Source organism: Erinaceus europaeus, unplaced genomic scaffold, assembly GCF_950295315.1.
Source record: "Erinaceus europaeus unplaced genomic scaffold, mEriEur2.1 scaffold_441, whole genome shotgun sequence".
Lineage (NCBI taxonomy): Eukaryota > Metazoa > Chordata > Mammalia > Eulipotyphla > Erinaceidae > Erinaceus > Erinaceus europaeus.
Window position 1 is genome coordinate 6,592 of NW_026647751.1, and position 23,483 is coordinate 30,074.

Consider the following 23,483-nt stretch of genomic DNA (forward strand, 5'->3'; position numbering starts at 1 on the left):
TTCAAAATAAATAAATAAAAAGGGATAATGATAATAACAGTTTATAATCATAGTAGCTTTCCTAGTTACTTTTGTGCATCTGGAATGCCCTTATTGTGAACACCTTAAACTCCTATTTTTAAGAGCCATTGTTCCTAGCAGTAGGTGACCTTGGGTTTCAGAGTACCAACATAGGACTTCACGGTGTTGCTTGCTGGGCAGACTGACTAGACCACGATTCTTTTACCTTTTACTTTACTTTTTGTTTACGACAGAAATTTTCAGATATAAATTCCCAGATAAGCCTTTTTTATCATTATTTTTTTTTCAAGAAAGTATGTTTATGTATACCCTGCTTATATTAGGTTTCCAAAGAAGTTCATTCAGCATTCGTAGTTGGTGTGTCCTTTCCTTGATGATCTGCTTTTTTTTTTTTCCCTAGTTAATGATGAATCTATGTTCCTTTTGTTTACAGTGGCTCAGTTTGAAACTGAATTCTACATCAGTGGACTTGCCCCACTCTGTGATCAGCTTGTCGTGCTTTCCTATGTGAAGGAGGTTGCAGAAAAAACGGTAATTTATTTTACACCAAATACAAACAGACCTGGAGACTTTTTTTTGCATTGCGCTCAGATTGGGCTGTTCATGAAAGGACTCAGCTACAGTCTGAGCAGAACTTCCTGGCCTAGAAAATAAAGGTCTGCAGAGATCACCCTGGAGACCTAATATATTACCTTTCAGGAGCTCAGCTCGTCGCCTGCCTGTGTTCCTTTCACTAAGCAAGGGGAAGTTCATTCATTTTATGTTTTTTTGCACCCCCCCCCCACGCTGATCTCTCTTGGCATGTGACTCGAAAGGAATGAAGGATTCCTCTTGCTGAAAGGCAAGACGCTAAGCTGACACTGTACATGAGCAGAGATGACAGCAGTGAAGCTGATCTGCAACAACCAGGGTCCCTGAGGTCAGAGAGAATTACGGACGGGGCATTTCATTGTTTCTCGTGGTCTGGACATACTTGTTTACTTCCTAGTGTCTCAGTGATCTCGAGAAGCCTGATTATTGCTTTGAAATAGAAAACCATGTCTTAGTTATCATGCCAAAGATGGTATGAAATTCATGGCTGATAGGAAGCAGCAGAAAAAATCTGAATTTCACCTTGCTTTGCGTTTATATGTTGAAACCATGCCAAAAAATCACATAGCAACTATAACTGATCGTCTGCAGATGACTTTGCAATGAAGTCTATGTATACTGTCCAGTGGGGAAGCATGTACATTCATATCCATTTGAAGCTTAGGCCAGGCTTATCCTCAGCTTTTCTGTATTATTAGAGCCCAGGGGCTCTGCCAAGGAGAGAGAAGTTTCAAGGCACAATAAACAAGGTGACCTTGATGTAAAAAAAAGGATTTTCTTATGGACACTATGTATAAAAGAAATTGTAATCGATTGTTTGCCCTCTACAATAACACAATTCTCCTTGTCTGTATTGTGTCTCTGTGTGTGTGTGTGTGTGTGTGTGTGTGTGTGTGTGTTCCTTCTCAAATATCTAGGAGTAAAGTAAGGAGAAAAACCCTGGGAGCCCTGGTTTTGAAGTGGTAGCTGCTCTCTGGCATTTCTCTGAGCAAGCACTTGCATTAGGAAGCCATCACTATAGTAACCTGAAGCTCTTGGTGCCCATGTTGCTAGGCAATAGGATGCCGAGGACTTAAGTGAGCACTCAAACCCACCAAATCAATAGGGCTGGCTTCTAGCCCTGGTGCAGGACATCAGTTTATTATTATTTTATTTTATTTTTTTGAAAATAAAAGCAATGGCTCCTGAGGGAGTAAATACAGTGCTTTTTTATGATGAGAAATGTGGGAAAGGTTGAAACTATGATTGAAAGACATAAGGAAAGAAGCAGTAAAATGAAAAAAAAGGGGACCCTAATAAACGATTGACTGGGAAGAAAAGAGGGGGAAGGAAGGAAACCTTTGTTAATAAACGAGAATATTGGAAGGGAGTAAAAATCAGAAAGTTTAGCCCCATAGAACAAATTACAAAATGGAATTTTTTTTTTCAGAGGAAGAAGTGAGTATCTTGGAGGCGAATTAAAAAGTGTATCTCCGTGGGTAAAGCTATTCACTTTATCCACATCAGGATATATGTCTAAATCTTTAAACACCGAAAAAATTAATAAAATCAAGATTCAAGAAATAAAGAGGCAAATGGTGTCATCCACACATGCGCCCTTTTACTGGGACTGAACATACAGTTTATCTGCAATGTTGATAAAAATTTGTTCTCATACCACCCATAATACATCTTTCTTTTTTTTTTTTAATTTTTAAAAAATTTTTTTAATTATCTTTATTGGATAAAGATAGCCAGAAATTGAGAGGAAGGGGGCAATCGTAAGGGAGAGAGACAGAGACCCCTGCAGTCCTGCTTCACCACTTGAGGAATCCTGCAGGTGGGGACTGGGGACTTGAACCTGGGTCCTCAAGCACCGTAACGTGTGCTCAACCAGGTGCGCCACCACCCAGCCTCCATAATACATCTTTCCAAATGTCTTATGCTACCTTTTACTTATGTACATGTCTTCCCACAACTGTAGTCACTTGCAGTTGCAGTGGTTTGGATAATGGGCCAATTGATATATTTTACTCTCCCTGGTCTTTGTAAGGAAAAGAGGGTAGCAAAGCTGTCTAAATATCCTGAACTGAATTCATTTAGTGGTGGGCCACTAAATGAATAGAGTCAGACCGATTCTGTTTACATATAAAATCAGAATGTGAAATGTCACAGTCAGAAGGTAAAAGGTCTGGGGCACGTGGTTTGAAGGGCATCATGCGTCTGCTGAAATCATAAAACCAAGGTGGTTAGTTACAGCCAGTTAGAATTTGTATGGACTATAGAATTGACATTAAAATGAGTCTTTCCCTTTCTTTTCCGCCCCACTCTTCACCCCCACCCCCAGGAGAGAGAATACTGTGCCAGGCCTAGATTGGATATAATCCAGCCACTTTCTGAGACTTGTGAAGAGATCTCTTCCGATGCTCTGACGGTCAGAGGCTTTCAGGAAAATGAATGTAGAGATTATCACTTAGGTGAGCACGATCAAGGATTTGGTTCCTACACTGCATCATACTTTTGGTTTCCCTCTTCTGCAACCAGGTATTTAAACTGAGGTGCTGAAAAGATCTGAGAGACTATCTGGACAGGTTGACCTCGTATGTTGAAAACGAGGGCATTCAGGCCTGTAGCACCGCAGAACTTACTTAAAGAAGGAAAAAATGGGGCCAGGCCAAGGTCAGTAGGCTCCATGGTTTTTGTACTTATATTTTATTGTCATGTCTATTTAAAGAGCCCGCTAGCTGCCGTCATCACGCCCAACTGCATGTCTCTGGAAGATATGTTCTAAGATGGCAGAGAAGTTATCTTTCTGTCATGACCAAATGCCCAGAGCCTAGAAAAAAAAAATGCCTGGTTCATGCTAGTTGTTCACTGTTTTTTGCTTGTTTGGATGGTTTGTTTTTGTTTTACTCTTGTAAGAGCGCGGCTCAGCTCTGGCTTATAACGTTGCTGGGGGAGTCAGGCTGTAGCGCAGCGGGTTAAGCGCAGGTGGCACAAAGCGCAGGTACCGATGTGAGGATCCCGGTTCGAGCCCTGGCTCCCCACTTGCAGGGGAGTCGCTTCACAAGTGGTGAAGCAGGTCTGCAGATGTCTGTCTTTCTCTCCTCCTCTCTATCTTCCCCTCCTCTCTCCATTTCCCTGTCCTATCCAACAACACAATAATAATAACTACAACAATAAAACAAGGGCAACAAAAGGGAATTAATTAATTAGTTAATTTTAAAAAAAGAACCCAGTCCCCACCTACAAGGGGCAAGCTTCACGAGTGGTAAAGCAGTGATACAGGTGTCTTTCTCTTTCCCGACCTCTCTCTCCTCTCTCAATATCTTTCTGTCTCTATTAAAAAAGAAAAAAAAATAGCGTTGCTGGGGGTTTGCACCTGGGGTCTCAGGCATGAAAGTGTCGCACAACCGATAGTATTGCCTTCCAAGCTCTTGAGTAGTTATTGAGTGAATGAATAAGTGAATGCACTGAATTAGTGTTCAAGAATTAAAGGAAAGCTTTTGTCCTTCAGTCATACAGTGGCCATCTGTTCTCGGGTGGTATTGTTTCCTTGTAAAATGTATCCATGAAAATAAAACAGCTTAAGCTGTTTAGACATTCTTTCCTGATTCAATGACAGTTGATGTTTTTAGACTATTTCCAGTTTTGACCAAAAAAAAAAAAACAACACAATAATACTGTAATACATTATACTATACTATGATATCCTATACTGAAATATTTAAGCTTTCCTCTGTGATCTCTGTATTCAGTGGAGAAATGTGAGAGTCTGTGCTGGGCTTGGCACAAAGCAAACGTGCTCTCCAGCAGAAAGCATCCAATCTAGGTATTTTGCTCAGAGCCAGCTCTGCTGCACACTTGGAAACCCTTCAGAACAGGCTTTATAATTGAATTCTGCAGGAAACCCTCATGATTGGCATTGTGTACAACATGCTGGAATGATAGATTATATCCCCAGGACTTAGGACATCTGTCATTTATGCTTTCGATGGCCTTGACCTTGATGAGGATGAAATGGTTACCGTCTACCATGGGGTGTAATTGTTCTGTAGAAATACAAGCGTGCTATACATGGCTCTAAATAAAGCTTATATGCAATGGGTGATTTCTGATACTCAATAGACATGATATTTTCAGCACATCCTATTTTCTCTTCTTTGTCCTTCCATTTTCTCTCCTTTCCCTTCCGATAATTATGCACGTAAGCATTTTCAAAACACTAAGATGCAGTCTGTCAGTTTCTACTCACTTGCCACCCTACCTAGCAGGCAAGTTTTTTTGTTGTCAGGTTGAGTAACCTGGCCACATCCCAGAAACTACCGCCATGGTTTCTCCTGTTGAAAGTCATGGGAATTGTTATTGTTTCCCTCTCCCACCTACAGAACATTCTGAAGGAGAATCACTTTTTTACATCGTGAGTCCAAGAGATGTTGTAGTGGCTAAGGAACGAGACCAAGATGACCACATTGACTGGCTCCTCGAAAAGAAGAAATATGAGGTAGTTTTCCTGTTACTTTGTTGGACGCATGGATACACTTGTGGGGATATAAGGTTTTTGTAATAAATCTTCCTGCAGGTGGACCCGAGTGTCCTCAGATGAAAATATGTAGGAGACTGGTAACTTTTCTCTTTTCTTTCAAAAAAAATATTTTTCGTTATGTAGGACAGAGAAATTGAGAGAGGATGAGGTGATAGAAGGAGAAATAAAGACACCTGCAGACCTGTTTCACCGCTTGTAAAGCGGAGTCCCTGCTGGTGGGGAGAGGTACTCGAACCCGGGTCCTTGAGCTTGGTGATCTGTGTGCTGAGCCAGGTGCACCACCACCCGGCCTGGTAACTTTTCAAAATCCTTGCAGAAATTCAGGGAGAAAAGAACTGTGAGACGACTTCACTGCTATATTGAAGTTGGTGATGAAAGAGAGTTGGAGTCAGCCTATTGATATGTTGAGTGTGTGTGTGCGTGCGTGTGTGCGTGCGCGCGTGTGTGCGTGTGCATGTGTGTATGTGTGCGTGTGTGTGTGCGTGTGTGTGTATGTGTGCGTTGTGTGTGTGTGTGTGTGTGTGTGTGTGTGTGTGTGTGTGTGCGCGTGCACGCCTTTTTATTGGGGAGTTATGGTTTACAGTACAGTTGTTGACACACAGCTACAATTCCTTACTTCTGAGCAGTAGATGTCTATGAAATATTTTCACCCCAACTTAGATCCTTCCCCACCATCATGCACTAAGACCTCAGTGCCCTGTCTACCCTGTCCCTCCCCTGCCTTCTCTGAATCCTCTGCTTCGGTGCAGCACACTACACCTAACCCACACTTGTTTTTTCCTTTTCCGTCCATTTCTCAAGTTCTACATGTAGGTGAAATCGTCTGGAATTTGTCCTCCTTTTAGCTTGCCAAAGATCAAAACATAGAACTAGTATTTCAGAACGTTCCGTTTGTATTTCTTTTGTGTGAAATCATTCCACCTTGTCCACATTTAAGCATTAAAAGTAAACTTATCAAATTAATACTTAGGATGGTTTGAAAGTTGGGGATGAGAGTGTTCAGCAGACACTTATTACAGGGATATTAATAAATGTACCAGCAATAGTGCGATAAGTCATTAACACCCCCCCAATAACATGATAAAAAAAGAACGGCCTCTTCAGAGAAAAATTATCTAATACTTTTAAAAGTATTGGCCAGGGGGGTGGGCGGTGGCACACTCAGTTCAGCACACATATTACTTGTGCAAAGACCCAGGTTTGAGCCCCTGCTCCCCACCTGCAGGGAGAATGCTTCATGAGTGGTGAAGCGGGTCTGCAGGTATCTTATCTTTCTTGCTCCCTCTCTCTCTCTAGCACCCGTTTCCTATCAATTTATATCCTGTCAAATAGAAATAAAGCAGAAAGGGAGAAAAAAATAAGTGTCCACTGGGAGCTGACGATTCATAGTGCTGGCATCGAGCCCCAGTGATAACCCTGGAGGCAATTAAAAAAAAAAGTATTGGCTCAGACTTCTTAAGCAGATAATGACTCATCATGACTTTATCTTCAAAGGAAAATATATTGGCAAAAAATAAAGTATCATCACCTTCTCAACAGCCCAATACGTTGATGTTAATTTTACCAGCCGCAAAAGTATTCCTGTGTTGGTCTAGTTAGAGAAGCTCTCTAAGTAGACTATATTGATCAGCTAAATTAGAAGAAATAAAATAGCTGAAGACCCTTTGGGAACAAATGTTTTAAAATATAAACTGTTTCCCCACCTGCAATGGAAAAGCTCCACAAGCAGAGAAGCAGGATTGCAGGTCTTCTCTCCCTTTCCTTTCCCTCCTTCCCTCTCTATTTGTATCTAACACACACACACACACACACACACACACACACACACACACACACACACACACACACACACACACATACACACACACGTCATTATTATTAATAGACAGGGACAGAGAGCAGCAGAGATAGTGAGTGAAAGAGACGACATCATGGAAGCTTTCTCCTCCAGTGAAGTGGGGTCAGGCTCAAACCTAGGTTGCTTACGTGCCAACGCAGGGCTTCGCCAAGTCCATGCTGCAGTGGCGATGTTGCAAGAGGGAGTGTGCCCATGCTGTCACGCACAGGGAACTGAGCTCAAGTCCCTGGTCCCCAAGTGCAGGGATGAGTGGAGCAGTGCTGCAGGTGTCTCTCTGTCCGTCTCTTTCTTCCTCTTTCCTCTCCCCTTCCCAATTTGTCTCTGTCCTGTCAAATGAAAAAGAAATGACCAGGTATAGTACAGGCACTGAGCCACAGGGATAACCCTGGTGGTAATTTAAAAATAATTATTATAATAACAGTATAATTGTAAACCTTCTAAAATAAAATCAGGTGTTTCCAAAATCTCCCTTTAGATGTACCTGAGTGTATGCGTACAGATGACTTCTTACGTCTCAGAGGAGAAGAGCCCTATTGTCAACAGAGAGATTTGGAATGACAGATGATTTGTATTTATTTGTTTGAACCTCAGCCATTCAGTTGCGTCTTGATTTGTGTCTGAAATATAATTCCAGTGTCCCTAGTGGGGAAATGAATTCATATGGAAATAAGAGAAGTCTTCCTTTTGCTTGGCTGCTTTTGTTTTTGAGTTTGAATCCAGTGGAGTTAATTCAACCATAACATTAAAAATCCCAATGCTGCAAGTAAAAACCATGGGAAATGGGGCTTTGTTTATGTGGTCCAAATCTTTAAACCATAATAAATATGATGTTTATACCCTTGATATCTTTTTCACCCATCTTCCCTCTTTTATACTTTTTTATTATGTTTATATAAATATAGGAAGCTTTGATGGCAGCTGAAATTAGCCAAAAGAACATTAAAAGGCATAAAATTCTGGTAAGTGTGTAATTTTATGTTTTGAAACATGACTTTTACCTTTCAATAAGTTATAATGAAACCAAAAGTAACTTACAAAGTACAATTTCTATAATTGTTTCCAAGCCATTGGGCTTTAGCCTGTGAAGCCAAATATTTCATTTATTGAATTGTTTTCTGCTTGTAAACAAGAGACTTTGAACCCTGCTAGGAGGTAGTGTCAAGCAGTTTTCAAACTGGGTTTGTGAAATATACTTTACAAAAAAAAACAAAAAACTTTTAAGTGTAGGAAAATTTTTCTTTAAATTTTAAGTAAAAATCATATTATTGTAGAATTTATCAAAAGAATAGAAATTTCTCAGAAGAACAGCTAGATCATTCCTGTGTCTCCATGATAACAGAATCAATTGGTGTGGTCATGGAGATTAATGTAGGGTATGAAATACAGTTTTATTACATTTCAGACAATGGGAAAACATAGTGACTGCAACCCCATTTCTTTGCTAACTGTGTCAACGAATGGGTAGATGGAAAAGGAAAAACAGAGAGGAGGGGCCGCACGATGGTGGACCTGGTGTACACACACAGCCATGTGCAAGGGCTTGGGTTCAACCTCCTTGTCCCCATCTGTAGGGGGAAAACTTTGCAAGTGGCAAAGTGGTGCTGCAGGTTCTCGTCTCTCTCCCACTCTGTCTTCCGTTCCTCATTTTCTGTCTCTATTCAATAAATAAATAAATTGTTAAAGAAAAAAATCTGTCTTCCTCGGATAAGATTCTTAGAGATCTTCAAACCTATACTTGTAGAGGAAAGTAAGGAGTGCAGTTTGGGGAGCAAATGGTGGCGCACCTGGTTGAGCGCACACATCACAGGGCACAAAGACCCGGGTTCAAGCCCCTGGTCCCCACCTGCAGGGGGAAAGCTTCACAAGTGGTGAAGCAGGGCTGTAGGTATCTCTCTGTCTCTTTCCTTCTCTACCTTCTCCTCCCCTCAATTCCTCTCTGTCTCTAGCCAATAATAAATAAATATATAATTTTAAGAAATGAAGTCTGTTTTTTTTTTTTAAATAAGTGTTTTATTTATGTAAGTGTTTGGAAAACATTGCGATAATGTTCTTGAATATAATTAACTGATTTTCTTTATGAGCTGATTTTAGGAAGGGGTGGTTCTAAGCTTTACTGAGAACCTACATCAGATCCTCAGACATAAAGTGAGAAGGAGAGAAAGAGAGAGGAGACACGTGTAGCACTGCTTCATGACTTATGAAACTTCCCCTCCTCCCTGAAGTGAGAACCAGGAGCTTAAACCTAGGTCCTTGAACATAGTAATGTGTGCGCTCTACCTTTTAATATTTCCAGTATTGGATTACTTAGTTTATGCTTTGTCTTTTTTTTGTTTATTTTTAAATTTTTATTTATAAAATGGAAATATTGACAAGACTTTAGGACAAGAGGGGTACATTTCCACACAATGCCCACTCCCAGAGCTCCATATCCAATCCCCTCCCTTGATAGCTTTCTTATTCTTTTTTTTTAATTATTTTTATTTATAAAAAGGAAATAGTAGGGCACCAAAGTAAAAACCCTGTGGTGAGGGGTAGACATGCAGCTTCCTGGGCCAGTGGGGGGTGGGAGTGGGTGGGAGGGATGGGTCACAGTCTTGGTGGTGGGAATGGTGTTTATGTACACTCCTAGTAAAATGTAGTCATATACATCGCTAGTTGTCAGTCTGTTTTTTTTTTTTTATGAATACGTGGACTCCAGCACAAATTCTTTCTGTTTGTACTTTTGTCACCTTAAAAATTCTCTGTAAAACTTCTTATAGAAGTACCATTTTTAAAGAGTGCACAAAAATAACTCAGGAGCTAAAAGAAGAAAAGCTAGAGAGTATTTTTGTCATTGAAAGTCAGGGAGAATAAACGAGAATTACCTGGAAAGAGAACAGAAAACCTTCCAGCAAGCACAGCAGTGTGCTTGATGGTGTCGAGAAATAAAACCACTTGCTTGTGTTGGAGAGCTGAGTCTGGACATAGTTCGTGCCAAGAGATAGATCCTTCTGCTTTCAGTGCCTCATCATATTTTCCGGTTAGAGAGATTCTCCGGAGAGGACAGGGATCAAAGGAGATGCCCACAATGCCAAGTGGGCATAGGCATAAAGATAATGGTTAAAGAAGCTGAAGCTGTGAAGGAAACATTTGAGTTCTCTCAACCTGAACACAGAGCTTCTCCATAGATCTGTGGTGTGCGCCTCCAGATAAGCTCAACATTTCATCATGCTTTCTTTACTCTTTTGTTCCTATAAATGTAAAGTGTGATTTTCTGTAAGCCATTAAAGTAAAAAATATAAAGAGCTAAGAACTGTGCTTAGTCATTTCTTAAAATGGCAGTCTCCTCTGCAGTAATTATGCAGAGAGTTCTTTCCTATATAGGACAGTATGATTTCCTACCAGGCAGGGAGAGAGGGAGAGAGAGACAGAGACACCAGTCATTTCTGTTGCTCTACAAACAAATCACACAAAACTCTTTTTGTATATAAGTATTGATAGAAGTTGAAATCCAAGTATTGTTACATATTCTGTGTCTCCTGGAAATACTTTTTTTATAAAGGACTTTCTTCTTTAATATTTTACTTCTTTTTAGTAAAAGGGATATGAGAGGGAGGGGTGAGGGAAGAGATGAGGGGGTGATAGAAGAGAAACCAGAGCACTGCTTAGCTTTGCCTTATAGAGGTGCTGGGGATTGAACCTGGGACCTAAGAGCCTCAGGCATGAAAGCCTTTTGCACGACCATTATGCTGTCTCCACAGCCCATCAATTTTTTTTGATAGTGTTTTAAAAGTAGAACCACAGGAAAACCAAGTAAGATCTCCATTTATCTAGTAATGCCAGCTTCCCCAAATCCGTCCATAAGGAGGTTAGAAATGAATGAATGACCTTGAGAACTGTGACGGTGTTTAGATCATTGTTTTGATCGCAAGTTTTCTCTTTTTCCTTTTATAAATCCGTGTTTGGATTGTATGTATTCTGATCTCATTTTCACTCTATTGCTGATTTTAATATTTGATAATTTCCTTTAATGTTATGTGTGGTCTGTCCTTTTCATGTTTCTTAAAGCATGTCTTCAAACTTGAAGTAGAGAGGAGAAGTAACTTGCATTGTTAGCACAGGCAACACTTCTGTATACAATGACAATGTGAGATTGTTAGATTATGCTTCTACTATAGAATATATGTAGAAAATCTCTTAGAAGGGGGTAGGCTGGGGCCGGGCGGTGGGACACTGGGTTAATTGCACATAGTAAGAAGGGGTTGGATAAGAGCCTTTAAGACAGTCGCATTGCTTCTTATTATGACTTCTGGAATGGAAATACGAATTATGAGAGAACATTTAAATAAGCTCTGGAAGGAACTTAGCATAATTACATAAATACTCTCCAAAAACAACTAGTATCATTACACTAAACAGAGTAAGATGTGTAAGCAGGTACCAGTCCGTAGCGTTAAGAATCGGAGACACAGCTCTTCAGTTGTTGATTTGCTTTTCCCTAGGATATTGGCTTGGCGTATATAAACCACCTGGTGGAGAAAGGAGACTATGACATAGCGGCGAGGTAATGATGCCGTTTGCATGACTATTTGTCAGTCAGTAAACAGGCACTCACACTGCAGTAAATAAAACTAAGCCATTGTCTACAGTCCACAGAGGGGTTTTTTCTTACACGTTTCTTACATGGAATGTTTTAAAATATTGATGATTTAATCACAGAGTGGTTTAATATGTGTTATTCACCCACCTACTGTCTTATTTTCAACAAAGTAGAAATGTGTTTCTTATTATTTTAATAAGAAAGGTGTCAAGAATCATGACGTATATAAAATGTCTTATTGTTGTTTATTTATATTTTAATTTATTTATAAAATGGAAGTATTGACAAGACCATAGGATAAAAGGGGTACAGTTCCACACTCCCACCACCGGAACTCTGTATCCCATCCGCTCCCTTGATAGCTTTCCTATTCTTTATCCCTCTGGGAGCATGGACCCAGGCTGGTGCAGAAGGTGAGAGGTTTGGCATCTGTAATTGCTTCTCTGCTGAACATGGGTGTTGGCAGGTGGATCCATACTCCCAGCCTGTCTCTCTCTTTCCCTAATGGGGCAGGGCTCTGCAGAGGTGGTGTTGCAGGACACATAGGTCAGGTCGTCTGCCCATGGAAGTCAGGTTGGTGTCATGGTAGCATCTGCAACTTGGTGGCTGAAAAGCATTAAGCTATAAAGCAGAACAAATTATTTAATAATCAGGATCCTAAAGATAAGAGTGTTGCAGATGAGTTTGGAGGTCTCCATTTTGGAAAAAGCTAGTAGATCTATTTTAAGTATATTCCAAGGGGCCCATGACTACTAATTATTGCCTGAACCCAACTACTAACATGCAGGTGGATCAAAGGTACTGTCTGGGGAGATGCTCTCAGAGTTGGAAAAAGGACTAGAAAGCTGGATCAGGGAAGAGAGTAGCTCCTAATATGGGGAAAGTGTATGAATAAAAATATCTGTATTGTTAAGAGTTTAAGAAGAGGGGGCTGGGTAGTAGCACACCTGGTTAAATGCACATAGTACTAAGCACAAGGACCCACGGCACAGGTCTGCAGGCGTCTCTGTCTCTCTCCCTCTCTCTCCCTCTCTCTCTCCCTCTCCCCCCACCCTCTCTCTCTCTTTCTCCCCTTCCTATCTCCCTTCTCTTCTTAATTTCTCTCTGTCCTATCAAGTAAAACAGAAATAAAGAGAGAGAAGGGAGAGAGGAAGGGAGAGAAGGGAGGGAGGAAGGAAGGAAGGGTTGGCTTCTGGGAACAGTAGGCTTGTAGTGCCAGCACTGAGCCCTGGTGGCAATAAAGTTACTATATGACCAATTTAGTGATTACCAGGAAAAATAAGAAAGAGAAGAAGGGTGAGTAAACTTGATAGAATTGGATGTTTGGTGATGAGTATATAAAGATGTTGATTTATGTTGGTGTACACCTAAAAATTACATAATGCTATAATGCATGTTGCTTCAGTTAAAAATATCTTTTTTTTAATATTTTATTTTATTTATTCCCTTTTGTTGCCCTTGTTGTTTTATTGTTGTAGTTATTATTGTTGTTGTCGTCGTTGTTGGATAGGACAGAGAGAAATGGAGAGAGGAGGGGAAGACAGAGAGGGGGAGAGAAAGAGAGACACCTGCAGACCTGCTTCACCGCCTGTGAAGCGACTCCCCTGCAGGTGGGGAGCCGGGGTTCGAACCGGGATCCTTATGCCAGTCCTTGTGCTTTGCACCACCAGCGCTTAACCCGCTGCGCTACAGCCCGACTCCTCCAAAAATATCTTTTTAAAAAGAAGACAACAAAACCAGCAGTTCTCATCTGGATAAATAGGAAAATCAGAGCTGGGTAGTCATTGATCAAACTCTTTGTCAGAGCCTTTCTGGGTGTTGTTTACTGACTGTCCTGGTTCCCTCAGTGCCGTACATACAATCAGATGAGTAAGGGTACCTTTTCACTCACTGGCACTTGACAGACTTGTCAGAACTGTGGGATGAGAGCTTAGGCAACGGAAAATGCACTAATTCTGCTTCTGTTTATACTTTTTTAAATTTATACTTTCTTCCTTGGATATTTTTACTTCTAGAAAATGTCAGAAAATTCTTGGGAAAAATGCAGCACTCTGGGAATATGAAGTTTATAAATTTAAAGAAATTGGACAGCTTAAGGTAAGCAAAGCTTTATTTTTAGCTCTTCCTAATGTATTAATATTGGGATGGAAAGAAAATTAAGATAATGGTTATTCTTTGTTAAAAAGCTAGTAGCTGGGAGTCGGGTGGTAGCATAGCGGGTTAAGCACACCTGGCACGAAGCGCAAGGACCAGCATAAGGATCCCAGTTCGAGCCCCCGTCTCCCCACCTGCAGGGGAGTCGCTTCACAGGCGGTGAAGCAGGTCTGCAGGTGTCTGTCTTTCTCTCCCCCTCTCTGTCTTCCCCTCCTCTCTCCATTTCTCTCTGTCCTATCCATCAACAACAACATCAGTAACAACAACAATAACTATAACAACAATAAAAAACAAGGGCAACAAAAGGGAAAATAAATAAATATGAAAAAGAATATATATATTTTTAAAAGCTAGTAACTATGTTGAACTGGCAAGAGAAATCAAGCTTTGAGAAATGTGTTTCAATATGTAAACTCAGTATATGCTTATTCTGCATAAAACATCTATCAGTACATTCGCTTTCTTATCTCCTTTGAATTCTCTTCATTCAGATGTTTTGTGTTGTCTTATTAATGTGGGGTAGGGGAAGGAACCCAAGATTCTACACATAGATAATTCCACTAAGTGACCACCTCCGTTGAATTTTCTTCTTGTTTTTTGTTTGTTTGTTTGTTTGTTTGTTTTTGAGAAAGAGAGCAAGAGTCAGAGCGTAAGAAGAGACACCAGCCCCCTTTACACTTCTTTATCTTTTTTTAAGGTAGTGTACAATATTCAAACCTATCAATTACTCCTCTGTTTGCTCAAACCATTTTCCAAACATTTGCAGACTTTTTCTCACCTTTGAAGTTGGGACTGTAAAATTTGGAGTTGTTCTTTAAAATTTCAAGTTATTTAGAAATTTCAACCTCTGACTCTTCCTATACTGGCCCAGTGTTTATCTTTCTTGGACACTTATCATTTTATTGGGCTGCGCTTAAAGGTTTTTCACCTAGATTTATGATCAAGTTAACTTTAATGACTCTGTAACCCAGGCCGACCCCTCTTTTGAATCTCATATTGAGATATTGAAAGTGCAGGATAACCATTTCTTTCTGTATGCCCTACTACTGATAGTGATCATTCAAATTAATGTGAATTGACTTCCCTCCTAAAATGTCTTTCCCCTTTCACGCGGTGTTCATGACATCACAAGCAACCATTTCCTCCATGGCTAATAGCTGGAAGTCGTTGTATTGAGGTGAACACCTGACTCATTTCCTGATTCTCTTCCACCTCTAGTTCTTATGGTTTTTACCTTGTTCCTGGGGATTGGGCCCCGTCTCCTGCCATCGTCTAGTGCCATTGCTTTAGCTCTTGACACATTAGAGACGATCTTAAACCCAGTGTTAGCTGTTTATAAAATAGACCCAGCCACTCACTTCCCTAACATCTTCTTTTTCTCTTGTCCAGAGATTAAAGCTGACTTCCTTTCTTGATTTCACCTCACCTACCTCACCAACCTTTATGTCATTTCACTGACTTAGTCTTCCATATTTAATTCTCTACTCAAGCCCCTGCCCCCTGCTTGCAGGGGGGGGGGGGGGCACTTCTCAAGCAGTGAAGCAGGTCTGCAAATCTCAGTATCTCTCTCTCTCTCCCTTTCCTCTTAATTTCTCTCTGTCCCATGCGACAAAATAGAAAGGGATGGGGGAAGGGAAAAAATGGCCACCAGGGCATTTGCATCTGTAGTGCTGAGCCCCAGCAACACCCTGGCGACAAATAAAAAACGAACAAAAAAATAAATAAATAAATAAAACAACTAGGATTTAATCCCCAGTGCTCACCCAAGGCCCACTTCATAGAATGAGTGTTGGAGTAGCATTGCAGGTATCTCTCCTCTGTCTCTTTCTCTCACCCTCTATCAAAAGAGAGAGAGAGAGAGAGAGAGAATATGTGAGAATAAAAAAGATGATGTATTCTAGTTGGAAGTAAAGATAACTCATTGATTATTTTAAGGAATGGACTTTCATAATCTCTGATATCCTGCCACCTATTATTTAGATTTCAACTGATTCATCAAGAAGGAAAATAAATAAATTTTAAACTAAGGGATGTTTTTATTCATTCTTTTATTCATTTTATTCATTCTTATTAATTCATTTATTCATCTTATATGTACCTTTGAAAATGTAATATCATATGAATAGAGTTTATTGGGATTTTTCCATGATAATTTTCCAAGTTACTGTGTTTCCTTACATTTGTGTTTCCTGAGTGATAGAAATATATTTGTTTTGCCACATTTTAAAGGGGTTTTCCCCCCTTTTCCTGTCCTAGGCTATTAGTCCTTATTTGCCGAGAGGGGATCCAGTTCTGAAACCACTTATCTATGAAATGATCTTACACGAATTTTTGGAAAGTGATTATGAGGTATGGTATTTTGATATAGTCATGCTTCCTTGTTCTCAGTAAAGAGATGCTCAGGAAAGGAGGACAGTATTGTAAGGGGGCAACAGTCTTAAAGGAAACAGGTTTGCAGTTTTGTGTAGAAGAATCTGAAGAGTTTAAACCCAGATAGTCATGTTTAGGTAGGTGGTAAGAGTCATTAACTCATGTACATTTTGAAGAATGTCTGAATGGTATCTCTTCAGTAGATCTAATGGGCAAAGATGGAAGTACTGTTTGGGGAATTTCTCAGAATAGCAACTGCTGTTGATGTTTTACTACCCCTGAGGAGTTCAGAACTTCCAAAATCATTTGAATTAGAACTAAGTTTGCTAAAGGGAGGGTTAGAGAAAAAAAAAAATGAAGGTGCAGAAATGGCAGAGGGTATGGAAATAATCTCTCTGTTGATCAAGTAGAAAGGCAATACTTATACTGCTTGTCTGCTGATCATTTGGCATTTTTACAAACGTATTGAAAATTGACTCTCCAAGACACCCTGTGAATATAGTACTCAGTTTTACAGATGGGGATTTGAAGAGTGAAGAAGTTAAATAATCCCCCCCAAGGTTGTGCATTTAATAAACACACCTGAAATGAAATATAGTTTTAAAAATATATTTCATATGCTTTATTTTAGTGAGTGAGAGAGAGATTCAGAGAGAAAGAGAGACACCAGAGTACTGCTCCACTCTGACTTTGGGCGGTGCGAGGGATTGCAAAATTGTTAATGTAGAGAAAGAAGAAGTTGGAAGAGGACAGGAAGTAGTTCAGCAGGTTATGTGAGACGCTGAGTTTGATCCTTGACAGCATGGGTAAGTACTCCACGGATGGTGGAGCAGTGCTTTGGTGTTTTTCTCCTCATTCTCACTAATATATATGGAATTTTAGAATAAAAAAAGAAGCAGTAAAACTAGGCAGTCAGACTAAAAGGTAAATAAAAAGAAAAGGGAATCCTGTGTTTTGAGTGTCTACTGAAATCTGATTTCCTTGTTAAATTACTTTCTTAACAATTAGCTCATTCAGATTAAGGAGGTGTGCTTTGGCAAGTGCCAAATGTTAACTCTGAAAAATAGTTCAGATTTTCAGATGTAAAGGCACCGTAGGGACAGTGAAGGGACGTTTCAGATGGTGGCCCCTTACTCTAGCCACTTGAGAAGTCACTTAGTTACTCTGAGTCAGTTATTCCTGGATAGAACCATCTTGATGCTTCTTTGGCCAATGTAGTACTTTTACTTTATAAACATACTGCCTTATTAGAGGAAAGGGTTAGTGCTCTAGCATTAATTATGCTTGAATAGACATTCCATCAGTTACATCCAGATGCAGGAGATTGCTCTTCCTCATCTTGTATTGGCACACATATTACTTTTATTATTTATAGTGTTCACTGAGTGAGTTTAATGCATACATTCATTTTGGCTTATGTGTATAATCTAATTCATGATCATCATTTTAGTCTGAGCACATATTAGTCTTACGTTTTACTTTTTTATTACTCTTTCCTTTTTACTTTATTTATAAAAAAGAAACACTAATAAAACCATAGGTACAACTCCACACAACTCCCACCACCAGAACTCCTTATTCCATCCTCTCCCCCAGTAGCTTTCCTATTCTTTATCCCTCTGTGAGTATGGACCCAAGATCATTGTGGGGTGCAAAAGGTGGAAGGTCTGGCTTCTGTAATTGCTTCCCCACTGAACATGGGCGTTGACAGATCAATTCATACTCCCAGCCTGTTTCTCTCTTTCCCTAGTGGGTCGGGGCTCTGGAGAAGCAGAGGTCCAGGACACATTGGTGGGGTTGTCTGTCCAGGGAAGTCTGGTTGGCATCATGCTAGCATCTGGAACCTGGTGACTGAAAAGAGAGTTAACATATAAAGCCAAACAAATTGTTGACTAACCATGAACCTAAAGGCTGGAATATTGTAGATGAAGAGTTGGGGGGTCCTCCATTGTGTAGATAGCTAGTAGGCATATTTTAGTTATATTTCAAAGGGTTTATGGCTATACTAGTTTTTTTTTTCCTGAGTCTGAAATCTAATATGCAGGTGGATCCAAGTTATTGTCTGAGGATATGATGTCATGGCTGGCAAAAGGACCAGAAAGCTGGCTCAGGGAAGAGAGTAGCTCCCAAATATGGGAAAGGTGTATAAATATTGTTGACTGTAAAGCCTATTGATTTGATGTGATTTGGGGCACATATTCAGCTTAGGAGCCTATGTGACCTCTGCATCCCTGTAGATCTGAGCTCACATTCTGTGGTCATGAGTAGGAACGTTCCAAGCTGCCCCAATATCGACCCATCTTCCTCAGGTGTAGCATAGAGTACGTTGTCCATCCTCCCTTTGGAGGATGGAACATTCTCTACCATTGTTGATCCAAGTTGAGGGCAAGGTCCTATGGGAGCCCACAAAGGGGTCTGTTTTGTTATTCCTGATAGAGATGACCGGTAACAATGGAGAGAGGGATTTATTCGAGGTCTAGGCCCATCATGTCTATTTAGGAATCTCAGGATTCCCCCCAACTAGTGCTCCAGCTGATGGGGTGGCCTGATAGTGACTAAAGAGTCATTGTTAAAGTAAGCCAATCTCTTGCCCTTATTCAGCTTTTGCAGTCCTTGCTTTGATAAGGATAGCTTGGGAGTGAGTGAGGGAAGTATAATAGGAAATAGGTGAAAAGGGTATCTAAGTCTAAGTAGACACTATTTCATTATGAACTTCATACTGACTCACTGCAGGCTATTGTGCACTTTTCCTTTCAGGTATATATTTTGCTCTAATTTATGGATACATGTGAACATATGCTCTGTCTCAGGGCACCTGATTTATATCTAGGTTTTGGGACTTTTTTAGGAAGTGAACCTCTTGGAATGGGATTAGAGAATCCTATGAAAGGAAAGGTCTCACCCAAGTAATAAGCACATATTAATCTTTATAATAGCAGGGCTCCTTCCATTCATTCATGGTATTTTTTTTTCTGCCTTTCATTCCTGATACCAACTGACATCGGCACTGGTCCCATTTACTTCCTAGTTGGTTCAAGTCTGAACAAATCCAAGTACCTTTATAATTTATGATGTAAAAGACCTGAATCGGTTGGATTCAAGAGCTGGTAAGAGAGATGAACCACAAACCTGGCCCTCAGTGGACTTGCAGACTAACTGGGAAACCTTTATTAGTAAGTTTTAAGCAAAAATAAAATAAGACAGAGCAGTATGTTCAAGAAGAGATTTAAAGAATCACCATGGGAGTCGGGCAGTAGTGCAGTGGGGTAAGTGCGGGTGACATAAAGAAACACCATATTGGCCTTAGGGAAGTCTCCTTCGGTCAATCAGTGACTTTTTATTTTTTTCCTTTGTCACTGAGGCCTCACTGCTTGAGGCCAATTTTTTTTTTTTCTTATAGAGAGTGAGAGAAAGACACCACAACACCAAAAACTTCCTTCAGTATTGTGGGGGCCAGACTCAGCCTGGACTATGTCCATGACAAAGAAGCGCACAAGACAAGTGAGCTGTCTTGACACCTTTTCTAAAGACTTTTTTATTCTGTTCATTTACTCTTCTTTGTACAAAAAACAATGGACTACCTTTTTCTTTTCTTTTTTGAGTATGTTCTGATTTTTTGGAGTGTTTTTTAATACATAATCTATCCTTTCAATCCTGCCAAAAGAGAATTGTGAGTGATATGGAAATGATAGAAAACAGTATGAACTATGTTAGAACTCTGGGATCTTATTGTACTTGTCCTCTTTTTAACAGAGTGCAAGACCCCTACCTAGTTCAGCCCCCAAGACCAAGTATACAATGGGCATGGGTGCTCTGGTTCTTGGTCTCATTAATAAAGTTCTTCGTACAAGCAATTTTTTTTAAATATTTATTTTATTTTATTTATTCCCTTTTGTTGCCCTTGCTGTTTTTTTTTTTTACTGTTGTAGTTATTATTGTTGTTGTCGTTATTGGATAGAACAGAGAGAAATGGAGAGAGGAGGGGAAGACAGAGAGGAGGAGAGAAAGACAGACACCTGCAGACCTGCTTCACCGCCTGGGAAGCGACTCCCCTGCAGGTGGGGAGCCGGGGCCCGAACCGGGATCCTTATGCCGGTCCTTGTGCTTTGTGCCACCTGCGTTTAACCCGCTGCGCTACAGCCCGACTTCCAGTACAAGCAATTTTATCTTTATAGTTCTGTTGCATTTTTCCAGATGCTTTCTTGCATGTTCAAGAAACTTTCCAATTCTTTATCATCTAAGTTATCTTACTAGTTCAGATATGGAAATCTTCTGGCTGAAATTGAAAACAACTAATTACGACTTGAACTTAGAGGCTTTTTTTTTTCCTGAATTTTTTTTAGGGTATCTTCCTGATCAGTACTATTAAAAAAGATTATAAATAATTTGTTTATATTGTCATAAGGCCTTATAAATAATTTATATTTTAGTTTCCATTCTCAGTTTCACGTTTAATTTTGAATTAAATTGTTACATAATTTATCAGATAGCAGTGTTCTACTATAACACTTGATTACATATCGTATGAATCAAGATTCTCTGCTACTAAAAAACACTAAAAGACAGATTGAGAAAAACAACTTTGCTTCTCCGGACTATTGATTTCTGAATTTCTTCTTCCTAAGAAGATATGAAATAGCTGCGTTTTATTGGAAGTGCTGATGCCCCTTGAGTTGACTATATGGGTTATCTACTAAAGTGTTACAGCTTTGCCTGTTTAAGCTAGCAGAATTGTTTTTAAATAGTCCACATTTACTTCATGGAATTCATAACAAAGATGTATGCACTTTGGAAGTGGGAATGCTAACTATGGCATTTTATCTAATGACTACTCCTTAGCCTTAGACTTACTATAAAGTGACTGTGCACTGAGATATTCTCCAGCTTTGCTTGCTGGATATTAACAGCTCCCTTGATCACCCTGTGCTCTAATTAATAATAATGGCCCTGGGGTTGATTTCATCAGTATTTCTTAGCACAATTATCCAAGGGTGCGTGAAGATAGTAAACGAGAAAAAAATCCTAACCTGGAATGTAATCAATGTTTATTTCAGTTTATGTTGAGCTGTTCATGTTTTATCGTACACTATGACTGGGCATTTGGTTTGTTTATTTTTATATTAGAAGTTGGCGGTATTGCCAAGGCTCTTGCATTAATAAGGGCGAGAGGAATGGAGCCTAGCTTTCTTCTCTTCCAAAACAGTACAATGCCTGATCTCGAGGATGCTGACAGCCGCCCATATTTAAGTGGAAATTTTCTCTCCCTTTTTTTAAAAAATATTTTTAATTTTTAGTTGTTATTTATTTATTGGATAGAATAAGCCAGAAATTGAGAGGGAAGGGGGAGATAGAGAAGGAGAGAGGCAGAGACGCCTGCTTCACCACTCACTTACCCTCCTCCTGGTGTGGACTCGGGCCTCCAGCCTCTTTCCTTGCACACTGGAACATGTGCACTCTACCAGGTGTGCCACCACCCAGCCCCTTGAGTGGAAATCTTTTTGCACTTTATCTTATATACTGGAGAAATATGAAGAAAACAGAAACATGATCCAAAATGTCATACCATTTAAAAGTCAGAGAATAAGTAAATATTCTAATCGATCAGGTTTTTTTTCAGATGTACAAAGTACAAACTTTTATTGATTTTTTGACAACTGCCTTGTTTCTTTATATATATATATATATATGTATATATATATATAATTTTGTTAGTGATTTAATATTGATTTACAAAAACAAGATTACAAAATTACAAAAAATTACATAAATCAAAAAAATTTCTTAAAAGGGGTACAATTCCACAGCATTCCCCACCACCAGAGTTCTGTATTCCCATTTCCCCCATTATAAGTTACAGCAGTTCTCCAAAGTTGCAGATATGGGTTAACAATTACTTCTACAACTATCTGTTTTTATTTGTATATATTTACCCATTTTTTTTCTATGATCTCATCCTTTCCTTTCCAAGTCACACATTACATCTATTACTACAATCAAATGTCCCTCCTCTTCCCCTCCCCCTTCTCCGATCCTGAGTTCTGTTACAATTACAGTGCAAACTTAACATTTACCCTTCTGGGAGTATGGACCAAAATTCTTTATGGAGTGCAGAAGGTGGAAGGTCTGCCTTCTGTAATTGCTTCTCTGCTTGACATATGCGTTGACTGTTGATTCCAAACCCCCAGCTTGTTTCTGTCTTTCCCTAGTGGTGTAGGGCTCTGGAGAGGTGAGGTTCTTGGACACATTGGTGAGGTTGTCTGCCTGAGTTTGGGTCATTTTTTTTATGCATTTCATAAAGTAAGAACAAAAGTGGTGCCACCTATTTCACTGGAATGGAAAGAACTGTACAGTAAATGTCTATCTCCCCAGGCCCCTGTTCTGAGAAATAATGAAATGTTAATGTTAACAGTTTTCATCGGAGAATTATCTGTTTATATAAATGCTCTAACGCATGGGTTGAACCCTCCCAGTTTCGTTCTATTCAGTGAGTGCTCTTCTGTTTCCTTTCTTGATTAGGGCTTTGCCACACTGATCCAAGAATGGCCCGGAGATCTGTACAATAACTCAGTAATAGTCCAAGCAGTCCGGGATCACCTGAAGAAAGATAGTCAGAACAGGACCTTACTTAAAACCCTGGCAGAACTGTGAGTAATTTTAGGCCTGTTTTTTCCAAGGCAGGCTACATGATACTAAGTTTTTGTATATTTTATATCTAGCCAAATCTGAATGGGAAGGATATACATGAGAGGGAGTCTTTTTTATACCATTTGTCTATACTCACGGTCAGTAAATCCTTTCAAGAACCTCTAGTGAAGCACAAAGGTAAGGAATATGTGTGAAACTATAAATCTGTGGTGACGAAGCAGACTATCGGGAGTTGGGCGGTAGCGCAGCGGGTTAAGCGCAAATGGCGCAAACCACAAGGATCCCAGTTCGAGCCCCCAGCTTCCCACCTGCAGGAGAGTCGCTTCACAGGCGGTGAAGCAGGTCTGCAGGTGTCTATCTTTCCCTCCCCTTCTCTGTCTTCCCCTCCTCTCTCCATTTCTCTTTGTCCTATCCAACAGCGACATCAATAACAACAATAATAATAACTACAACAATAAAACAACAAGGGCAGCAAAAGAGAATAAATAAATATAAAAAAAATATATTAAAAAAAAGAAGAAGCAGACTGTAGGTGACCATAGACAGACTGTTCCTGCTTTACTCTCCTGGGCAGTCCCACCTCCTCCCCTATCTTCTTACAACTTTTAACCAAGACCAAACCAAATACACCAACGTGACCTACAGTTCAGGACTGTTTCAGACTTTCCATGGAGGTAGTCATGTCTGTGACCTTCTCTATTGGAACACTATCTTCTCTTAAAATCACTATTCTGAATATT

At 39.9% G+C, this 23,483-nt stretch overlaps 1 protein-coding gene across 1 annotated transcript in view; it reads left to right on the top strand.

The window, feature by feature from the left end:
* The first annotated feature begins 420 nt into the window (after nucleotides 1-420).
* The window catches only part of LOC103124835 (VPS41 subunit of HOPS complex), a 62,318-nt gene continuing 39,255 nt past the window's right edge, over nucleotides 421-23,483 (top strand). Inside the window, exons 1-8 of the mRNA XM_060184350.1 lie at nucleotides 421-552; nucleotides 2,939-3,068; nucleotides 4,980-5,095; nucleotides 7,898-7,954; nucleotides 11,477-11,538; nucleotides 13,590-13,671; nucleotides 15,985-16,077; nucleotides 22,615-22,742. Coding sequence (XP_060040333.1) covers nucleotides 436-552; nucleotides 2,939-3,068; nucleotides 4,980-5,095; nucleotides 7,898-7,954; nucleotides 11,477-11,538; nucleotides 13,590-13,671; nucleotides 15,985-16,077; nucleotides 22,615-22,742 — 785 coding nt within the window. The 5' untranslated portion in view covers nucleotides 421-435. The remainder of the gene's footprint in view (nucleotides 553-2,938; nucleotides 3,069-4,979; nucleotides 5,096-7,897; nucleotides 7,955-11,476; nucleotides 11,539-13,589; nucleotides 13,672-15,984; nucleotides 16,078-22,614; nucleotides 22,743-23,483) is intronic.